Source organism: Cynocephalus volans, chromosome 5, assembly GCF_027409185.1.
Source record: "Cynocephalus volans isolate mCynVol1 chromosome 5, mCynVol1.pri, whole genome shotgun sequence".
NCBI lineage: Eukaryota > Metazoa > Chordata > Mammalia > Dermoptera > Cynocephalidae > Cynocephalus > Cynocephalus volans.
In genome coordinates this window covers 76299864-76311087 of record NC_084464.1, presented here as the reverse complement: position 1 = coordinate 76311087, position 11224 = coordinate 76299864, and the positions used below count along the sequence as shown (strand labels likewise).

At 34.1% G+C, this 11224-nt stretch overlaps 1 protein-coding gene across 3 annotated transcripts in view; it reads right to left on the bottom strand.

The window, feature by feature from the left end:
- Positions 1-3233: 3233 nt before the first annotated feature.
- The window catches only part of FAM135A (family with sequence similarity 135 member A), a 110746-nt gene continuing 102755 nt past the window's right edge, over positions 3234-11224 (bottom strand). For all 3 annotated transcript variants that reach the window (XM_063096358.1, XM_063096357.1, XM_063096359.1), the window contains exons 23-24: positions 5477-5590; positions 3234-3513 (exon numbers count right to left, since the gene is read on the bottom strand). In XM_063096358.1, coding sequence (XP_062952428.1) covers positions 3308-3513; positions 5477-5590 — 320 coding nt within the window. In that variant the 3' untranslated portion in view covers positions 3234-3307. The remainder of the gene's footprint in view (positions 3514-5476; positions 5591-11224) is intronic.

The window sequence follows — 11224 nt, the reverse complement described above, 5'->3', positions numbered from 1 at the left end:
TATCTCCATGATTCCAGGTCCTGTCGGTGCAGCAATTTTTGTACCCAGAGGAGGAGTACTTCCACAAAGGGATACAACGTTTTCTCTAAATTGGAAGTTAGGATTGCTACCTGGCCATCTTTAGCTCATTTCTGTATTATATAAGGAGGTTAGAAAAAGTGGTTATGATGATAGGTCCTGACGACCATGGGGTTTTTTGGAAAAGGGAGTAGAGAGAGGAGTATGATTAGAACTCAGGAAGTCTCCTGGAATACCTCTTCACTATACCATGTTAATATAAACATTCTGCAAAGACTATTGCAACCATATATAGGCAAGATCACCCACACCTCTGATGAGCCGAGATGCTGGTTGAACACAAAGGAAACAGGGAATAAGTGACAGTGGTGAGAGCTCATAACCATTTAGACTCATGACCAGTAGCAGAATTAACTGTATATACCATAGGTGGTTTTCAATCAGAGAAGTTTGGGATATGAAACATGCAGCTAACTACGAACTATCCTAGAAATTCTGTCTCAGTTGGTCTGTAATGGGGCCTTGGAATTTGTATTTTTAGCAAGCAGCCCAGGTAATTCTCACCAAAGAAACTTGCAAAGCACTGCTCTTAGCTTTATTTTTAGGGGTGGTGGTTAGGTCACACAATTTTGTCTACAGGTTGCAAACCACTGAGACAAGATCATTACAGAATTAGAGAACATCACACTGAGATCTTGGACTTGAAGGTAGATGAGGAATAGAAGTATTTTCAGAAGAAAGCATTTTAGATGTGTACATATGGGAGAATGGTTTATATAGATATTGGAAAGACAAACAGATGTGCTATAGTAGATCTCGGATATGTTTTTATATTTGGTGCTGTCATCAAACCCATTTCAGATGTTTGATGAATCTTTGTAGAAGAAATGGTCCCATTTTCTACTGTGGAAGAAAGCTGAGAGGCTCCCTGGTACACAACTTAAACTTGGTCAGGTAGACATTCCCACCAGACTTTGAAAATGGAGTGAGTGATGCAAATAAGTATTTGAAATTCAGTTTTCAGTAGTATCACTAACACAATCTTCCAGCTCTTCTTAAGGTCAGAAATTGGCTATGGTTTTGGTCCTCTAGCTTCCTTTGGTTTCTGTTTTCCAAACCTGGTTCTTTAGCCTTACAGTCAATTCTGTGAGCTAACTGATATTCTTCCAATGAATTATTTTTCTGCTTAAGTTAATCATAATTCTTTTTTGTTGTTTGCGACCATGGACCCTTGTTGGTATTATGCTTCAATAAAGTTCATTATCTAAGAGTTAATTATGCCATTTCAAATAATCTTTTCCCCTCTCCGTCAGAACCGTACCATACCCTCCCACTATCTGAATTTGAAGGTGAATGATATATAATGGCTTCCCTAATAAATTTGAAGTTAAATTTGTTAGATTTTAAACCACGATCACTAATGTTTTTAAAACTGTATTAAAATAACCAAACACCAATCAATCATGATTATAAGAACACTTTACCCTTAAGTACTACTTATATGATTATAAGCAAGAATAAGTCTTGATAAAACTGGAAGAGATCCAAACTTAGAATATGCATGACATTTCAAACTTGGCATATAAGATGAAGATTAAAAATGTGTAGCAAAAATGCGTGGTGAATAATGCAAATATTTACATCTTCCAGTTATAATGTACCTGGTATATTATTGCTTAGTCAATTTATGGAATTTTCCAGTATTTTTTATTTTATTTTATTTATTTATTTATTTTTGGTAGCTGGCTGGTACAGAAAACTGAACCCTTGACCTTGGTGTTACAAGGCCACGCTCTAACCAACTGAGGTGACCGGCCAGCCCCTCCAGTATTTTTTAAGAAGCAAAGAATTATCAAGAGCAATCAATGAAATTCTTTTAAATACCTAATATATACAAAAGATATAAATTATAAAAATACTTTACAAAGGCTATAAGTTACACAATTATGTCAGTCTATAGAGCTAGTTAATATAGTATATCTAATTATAAATAAAAATATATACTCTAGTATTTTGAGAATAAGCGAACGATTATAAGCATTTTAGCTGCTCCTCTAGATAGTCATTTGTTCATTTATTAACATCAGAGGCAATAACACGATGCTAAAAATAAGCATGCATCAATTGTACAATACATACTTACAAAAATCTTCCGTCATCACAATTGGTGAAGGCAAATAGACCTTCTAGTTACCCTTAGTGCATTATTATTTTCACAAGTAAAACAGGAAAGAAAAATAGTGAATTTAATGCTACTCAGCACCTTTAGTAAAGTCAAGTCTCAACATCTCCATATATCAAAATATTTGCATCTACATCACCAAACATGTAAAGTTAATTATTTTGTTCCACTTTTAACACAAATAATTTTATTTACACTATCCTTTAGTTCAGTAAATTTTAACAATATTTAAAAATTATCTAAATTCATAAAAGTACTTCATGAATTCCAACATTTAATTACTATGTACATACAAGAAAGTCCATGAAAAAAGTTAAAGAAATATAGTCAGAAAGTTTAAGCAACATTACCAAATTTAGCAAAATGCCAACCAAATCAAGGCAGAGGACAAATATTCAAAAATCTTTATATGCTGCTAACATGAACATGTAAAGTTCCAGTAATAAAAGTCAATATGAGAAATAATGTTGAAATCACCAGTAGAAAATATATTGTAATAGGTATGACATGTTTAACAGCAACAGTAATGACTTAATAGAAAACTTCTATAACATTATCACATATGAACTGCCTGGTTTGATCATACGATAAAGGTATATTTTAGGACTAAAAGAAATTGATTTCAAAAAATATATTTTAGCAGCCATAACTTTATTTCCAGTTAAAACACAGTAAAATGTTAAAAGTAAGATTTATAATTAACTAAATAATACCCCAATACTAGAAAATTTAAAATCCCATGCTATTCCAGCAATAATGGCCTCTAATATGATGTAGTCTGATGTAAGGATTGTGGAAAGGCAATAATAAACAATCAGACACACACATATGGGCTTAAAGTTTCACTGAAATACTTAGGTAGCAAAATATATGAAAAAGTAATAGAAAAGTAAAAAGATAAAATTAAAAAAATATTGCACAGCCACATTACCTAGAAAGTAAAGTTGATGTTTTAAAAAGCTCTAAACATGGATGATATAAATTATCTTCCATATAAAAAGGTATAAATATTTCTTAGAACTTATTAGCATTTACATTTTAATATAATACATTATTTGAATCATTGTTGAATGAGGTAATTGTCAAGTCTCTAACAATGCTTTTACCCTACTGGAAATATTTGAGGGCAGCAACCAGAAAGAATTTCTCTAAAAATATTTCTGAATCAAGAACAGCTATATGTGCAGCTCTCCCAATGAGTGAATCAGCTGTATTGGGCAATGCGTTGATGACATTATATCGAACCAAATTACAGTCCTTGCTTTGCAGAACTGGGCGAAGCAAGTTGTGGATCATTTCTGAATAGATCTGTCCTGTGGAACAAATGGATAAAAAAAAAATTAGTTCACATGAATAATTGAAAAATATTCTATGCAAAATTTTACATAATTTATAAAATTTAGTCAGATTATTTCCATTTGAAGCAGAAAAATGTCTTTCAAAAGGTTTTTTTCACAGTTATCATTTTTGAGACTCATAGAAAATATAATCACATTATTTATCCAGCCAAGTAAAAATAAATATTATACATTATTCTTGTCAATTTGGTATTTTTAACTCAAAGCAATGCATATAACAAAGCAAATAGTTTTCTTCAACATTAAGTCACTTATAACTTATTAAACCATTACAGAAATAAGCTAGCCACGGTGAAACAGGTGAACAGCAAAATTAAAAACTTTAGTCTACAGCAAGTACATTAAAAATGGTTCTGTGGCAATCAGCACTTCCAAGTTATTTTGAGAAAGAATAGCAACTTCCTATAGTCAAAAGAACAATGTGAGCTGGGCTCAAAGAACAGGTTACTTTTTTAGTCTGAAGGTTTATTTAATACTTGGTTCTGCTTTTAATTCAAAGTTGTATTACTCTCTCCCTCTTTTTGGTTAATTCTTACAATGGATTTATTGAGGTAATACTAAGCATAAAAGGTAAAGATTAGATGTATGTACACATAAATGTACAAACTGCCTTTTAAGGGACAAAACATTGTTTATAATGCTTATGCACTACTATATCACTAATAGATGAGTACTAACATATCCACGGAACCTGTGAATTTTAGAATTTTAGGAAAGTGGATATTAAATTTCAGAGGAGAGGTAGGATGTAGCCCTGAGGAATGACAAGAAGAGAAGAGTATATAGAAGTACAACCAGAGAAAGAGGGGAGAGGTGTTTAAGAAGAAATCATATAAATTCATAGAAAAACTTTTTACTTCCACTATTCCTCTTTAGTTTTCATTGTTAGTCAAGTTGAATTTCTGGTTCCATGCTACTTTTAAAACATGTTTACATAGGAAGAGTTCCAAACACGTCTTCATTAGATCCCCCCATCCCTAGAGGCACAAAATATCACTGTTAAAACAAAGGACATTTATCTATCCATCTGAACGTTAAATATCTTCTGAACTTTCCCCTTAAGTGGACTAGAAGTTACAAAAAGGTTATTCTTTTTTTTTTTTTTTTAAATTTTATTTTGTCGATATACTTTGTGGCTGATTATTGCCAAAAAGGTTATTCTGATGTCACCAACGCACAAGAAATATTTGTTAAATAAATGGAGTACTATGTGCCAGGCATAGTCAATACAAATATGCATAAGAGAGGCCTTGCTCTAAAGGGCCTCTTTTACCTTGACAGTGTGAAAAAAGCAAAAGATCAAGAGTTTGAAATCAGCCTCATTCCAAAAAAGAAACTGAGGCAAGATTGGGAGGTAGAAGATCCATGTTCTTGCCTTAAGCCTGTAATTAACAGTGACTTTGGAGAAGCCACTTAGCATCTGAATCTCAGTTACATAAAATAAGCAACAGGACCTAAGTATCCTTGAGGCTCCAAATGGCTATGATTTAAATTTCTTTTGTTATTCACAAACAGCAAAAGAATAAACTAAATAAAATCTTCATCACTCACTATCAGTAAAAACGGGTATTCTGCCTTCTTTGCCTATAAGTGAGGAAGAGCAGAATATGCAGCATGGACCATTACCAAAATCACCAATCCCAATAATCTGGAGGGAATCAAAGTATGGATTACTTTTGACGCAGCAAAATGAAGGAGCACTTGTAATAAGATGAAAGAACAATTTCACTGATATAGACAGCTGACGTGGCAGGAGACGAAGGAGGGAGGAAAAACGGAGGAAGAATAGCTATTAAAATCAGTTGGTGGAAAGGAAGTAAAAGGAAAGAGAAGGGTGAGAGAAAAAAGAAAGTGACTACAAAAAAATTTGGGAAAAGCTAATTCATAGATATAACTCTTTGAAATACTTTTAATTTACCTGACTGTTTGTCCTTTAAGGCTGTTTTGCACATTTCAATGCGGGCAGAGTGATAAGGAACATAGCGATCCTGTAGAGAGCCCACCAGCACAACATTTTTGAAATAATGAAGCCCTGTGAATAAAAAATAATGAATTACAATGCAATAATTAGCCAGATTTAAAACAACTAATTAGTATCACATTGTGACCAAAAAAGAAATTTATCTCCTCTGAAGTAGTAAGTTTATGATTTTTTAAATACCCGACGAAGCCTTTCTCCAAATTTCTCTATCCTCTCTACAAAAAACCAACTGAATTGTTTGTAGTCTTTGTGCTGATATAAGAAACGCATGTTTGCACAGAGTGAGAAAAAGAACTGTGGCCTGGTAGTGTGGAGGTAATGGAGAAATTAAATGGTGGACTAAGGTTCTTCAGGAAGTATTTCATGACATTCTTAGCTCCAAAGGGTATTCTTTAATATTTGGGAATACTTCCAAGGAAACAAAATTATATTCTTTCATAAAAATAAATAAAACATCATACATGAAATCATTTAAAAGCTGACTTTTTACTTTAAGTTTTCATTTATGACACCTGTCTAACATTAACCATATTTTCTCCTTATTTGAGTATGTCAGGAAGACACATGCTTTGACTTTTCAGTGATGATAATAATAATGGATTTCACAATCCATCCACAGACTTTTGTTAGGTCCCTCTATTTTAATTTTTTAGTAAACTAGGTAAGTTTCGGGCTAAGAGCCTTGGGATACTTTATTAATTAACTCATTTAAGTGCTTAAACCATGTTCTTGACCTCTGTGGTACGGTAATGTTTTACTTTTAGTATTTCACTCAGACTAATAAAAAATTTACGTTTTATTAAATGAGATACAAATCAGTAATGGTAATATATCAGAATTGGGGTGCATGTAATTTTGTACACTTGATCTCAGCCAAAAGACTGAGAAGCAATGTGCATGTAATTTTGTTCTGGAATGTCCCAGAGTAAAATTTTGATACTTCATGCCAAATTTGAATTCTTAGAGACAGGCCAATTGTGGGAACTACTGTGGATCCTCAATGTAGGAGATCTCTGCAGATGCTCCCTTTCTCCCATGGAACTCAAGGATCCTAATCTCGAGAAGACTGTGTACCCACCCACAGTCAGGTAAGATTTTACGACACCATCTATGCCAAAAATAAGGCCATCCTTTCTTTTTTGTAATGAGACGATACCACTTTTTTCCTTTTTGGTCACAATTTGAATATATACAATTCTAGGGACATAAGTGAAATAATCAAATGTCTATAATAGGAATTAATCAATTGCATATACATATTTAAAACAATATTTTATATAAATATTAAGAAAATTGATTTTCTCCCTTTCATTCTCACATTCATGAAACAAATTCATCCCACTTTTGACATTATTTGACACCAATGTTTTCATTGTCATTAGCACTAGTTTGGGAATCACCTACATATCCTAGAACACGTCTTTAAGCTGGTGTACATTTACCCCTGGGATAATCTAAGACTCTCCATGGTGCATGCATAGCTTTAAGAAAGTTGATTTCCAGATTCCAATCTCCATATGAACTCTTTTCTAAAAATGACTTGCCCTTTCTTTCACTTTACAGGAGAAAGATATTTCTCCAATTTATTTCAGATCTTATTAAAGTATATGGCCCTAGGGTATAAAAGTTCCCAGGGAACCTAGCAAAATATGAAGACAAACCTTTTCTGACAAAAAGTAAGTTTGACTTGATTGTTTGATGATAAGAAATGGCTTTGCCAATTGGATTTTATGGCACACATTTCCATAAATTAAATGAGCTAAAGTTGTCTCCCCCAACCCCTTGCATCATCAATCTTCTATTTGGTATGGATCATTCTTATTAGTATACAAAACACTGTAATATCTCCCATCTTTAAAAAAATCAATCAGTCAGTGAACCTGTCCCTGGACCTTACGCTTCTCTATAATATTAACCCATTCCTTGGAACTACTTTATAGCCAAACTCTCCAAGAGTTCCCTTTGTGTCTGCCTTCTCTTCCTTTCCTATTCTCTATTGAACCTACTCCAAGAAGTCTTTCTCATTACTCCACAGAGATCGCTCTTTCAAGCTCACCAATGACCAAGACATTGCTAAAAATCAAACGTTCAATTCTCCAGCCTCCTCTTACTTGACCAAATTTTAGTTGTCAGGCGTCCAAAAAACAATGGTGATTTCAGGTCAGTGTGTCTTCTCCAAACAAGTCAAAATAAAGTAACTAAGAGATCACCCTGTATTACTGATTTTGTAAGTAACTTGAACATAAGGCAGCTTCCTCTTTTCTGAGGGACAATTTTTGGAGAGAAAAAAAAAATTACCTATTTCCAGGCACAAATGACAGTCTTCTTTAGATAACTCATCTATCTCTCTGCTTCCAATTATCATTTTTATATCTGATTTCCAAATATGAATTTCTATTCTGCCTCTCTTCCCAAATAACTTGACATGAAACTTTGTGTCACTTTAACATTCACCATTCCTAACACCAAACCCTATTTCTAAAATTTTGCTTGCTATCTTGATGTCTTTATTTTTACAAGCCTATCATCATTCTATTAAAATATGAAATATTGGTCATCCTTAATTTCTCCCTAATTCCCCCATATCAAGTTTTGCTTGTTCCATCTGTATATCCTTTCCATTCCCACTATCAGATCATTTTCTCCTCCTACCAGTCATCACTGCAGTTCTCCACTTAACTGGTCTCACTACTTCTAATTTCTCTCCTGAAAATTTTATTTTATATGTTGCTCTCAGATTAAATTTTATTTTTAATTTTCTGGAAGGATTATTTATTTATTATAACTACTTCCTTTTTAAAAAAAAGATTTCATTATAACCTTTTAGAAAATTTCACATCCATTATAAAATTTAAATTATGCAATATTTCTGGAAGGGATAAAAACAGTGACAACATCTTTGATATGTCCCAGTTAGAAACATCAGATTAAGATTTTAAATTTCAAATATGTGCTTTTCCTCAAAAATGATCAGTGTGGGCTACTAAACATTTATAGGATAAGGTCTACTCAATTTAACTAAGCAGTCTATAACTTCAAAATCTGGTCCTATCCTTTGGTGGTAACTAGAAGCTTAACCCAAGTAAGAAACAGATTAGTTGATAGGAAAGGACACACTGGAAAACATTCTATCCCTGAGAATACCATTATATTTCAGCATAGTATGAAAACTAATGTTAACGAATATAAACAAATCAATAGGTTAAAGGAGAACTTCCTATGCCATGCAGAATTATGGATGGTTCCAGAAATTGATCCCTTCAGCATTTACAGATGACTGGGCAGGGCTGAAGTCCCCAGGTTAGTCCCCTCAGCTACAAAGCAACCTTAGTTGGCTCATTGGTTTACCTCACAATGGCTTACCCCACTGTGCTTTAAAAATATAATCATTTGCCCTGAATTCTCTGATATGAAAAGGGTTGGGAAAGATTGGGTTAAACTATATTTACTTAGTGCTCTGTACATAAGGTGAAAAGTGTGTAAAATACTTTACTAATTTGTCTCCAAATAATTAAAAATAAAAATATATTGGTGCTTAGTGTCTGACACATAGTAGGCTCTCAAATATATGCCAACTGACTAACCACTCAATAGGTTAGACTTTCAATAATTCTGTAAGTGGCTCATGAAATGCCTGTTTCTCAAAGGTTCTGGATAGGTGACATGCAACTGTGCTCCCCCTCACCCCACCCTTTTTTATTTTTAGAATTCAAGCAGTTTTATTGGTTGGTTTTCCCTACTTTAAAAAATAATCTTTAAGTATTCTCCCTTTAACGATCTCCTCTTGCCTGTCCTCCTCATTCACCAAGGACACAGATAACAGTTGTGCATAGTGTTCCAAACTCCTTTCTAGATACACACAAGATTTTTAAATTTTTAAGATATAAATAGGATTATAGTCTTTGTATATATACTACTTTGTGTCTTGCTTTTTTCACTCAATATTTTGGAGACAGCTTTTCACGTTTGTACAAATATAAGTACCTCATTCTTTTAACTACTGCATGGTATTTCCATGACTAAATTTTAGTATATCTCCTATTTCCCTACTGATTGATGGACATTTAAGTCCTTTCCATTTCAGAGGGGAGGGACCTAAAAACAAAACAAAACACAACACTGCAATGAACAGCCTTTACCTAGTTGTGAGATTTTTGTAGGAAAAATTCCTAATGTGGAATCACTGAGTTCATCCTTAAAATTCTTATAAATATACTCTCCAAAATGGTCGTATAATTACCCCTTCCCCAATTACCATATATATATATATTTTTTTGCCCTTTTTTTTTTTTTTTTTTGTGACCGGCACTCAGCCAGTGAGTGCACCGGCCATTCCTATATAGGGGCACTCAGCCAGTGAGTGCACCGGCCATTCTTATATAGGATCCGAAATCGTGGCGGGAGCATCGCTGCGCTCCCAGCGTGGCACTCTCCTAAGTGCGCCACGGGCTCGGCCCAAATGTTTTTTTTTTTTTTTTGTCTTTTTTCGTGACCGGCACTCAGCCAGTGAGTGCACCGGCCATTCCTATATAGGATCCGAACCCGCGGCAGGAGCGTCACTGCGCTCCCAGCGCTGCACTCTCCTGAGTGCGCCACGGGCTTGGCCCCCCCCAATTACCATATTGAAGGTGACTGCTTCCCCACACATTCATCAATACTGGATATCATTTAAAAATTTTTTACCAACCTAACAGGCAAAAATGATTATTGTTCAAATGCATTTCCGTGATCACAAATAAAGTTGAAAAAAATTCTGTTTATTGGCCTTCTGTATTTTTTCTGGTAACAGCCTCTTTTATCTTTTGCCATTTTTTTCTATTGGGTTGTTATAGTATGTAGTAGGAACAGCAGTACACATTACATCGCCCGGGCATAAACAAGATTACATGTCACCTCCAAATATGTGCTCTAAAAATTATGTATTTGCCAGATTACTTGATCATTGTAACCTCTTCAAGATTTTAAAAAGCTTTATTTCTATCGTTCATAAGAATAACAGGCATTACATTTTTTCAAAAAAATTGAATTAAACATAGCTCTTTTCAGTGATTCTGATGTGCTTTTCCAGAGAAATGACATCCAGGTTAAGAATTACTGCTTTAGACTGAGATCCTTGTGGGAAGTGTCTATGTCTCCTCAGATTCAGACAGCTCAGTGGAAGTATGCAAAATCAATAAAGATTAGATCAGAGGATTTCTAGGATATCCTTTCACTCTAAGATTCTGTGATGACAAAGTAAATAAAATAAAAAATTCTATACTGATATAAATACACTATGTTGTCATATTTCTCAATGTGATTTTTAAGACAGTACAGTACTTTAAAGACACATTTTGAACTTAAAAATCAGCCTTTTATTTTTTTATTTTTTTGTCTTTTTGTGACCGGTAAGGGGATCGCAACCCTTGGCTTGGTGTCGCCCAAACCGCGCTCAGCCAGTGAGCGCACCGGCCATTCCTATATAGGATCCGAACCCGTGGCGGGAGCGCCGCTGCGCTCCCAAGTGCTGCACTCTCCCGAGTGTGCCATGGGGCCGGCCCAAAATCAGCCTTTTAAAATAGTTTTTCAACAGAAATGTATTAATACTAATATTGTGCTTTTGCATAGAAGGCTTGCTTTTTATATTAGCCAAGAAACAAATTAAATAGACTATGGGCTTTTTTGAATCTTTTGGTTTCTATTCCT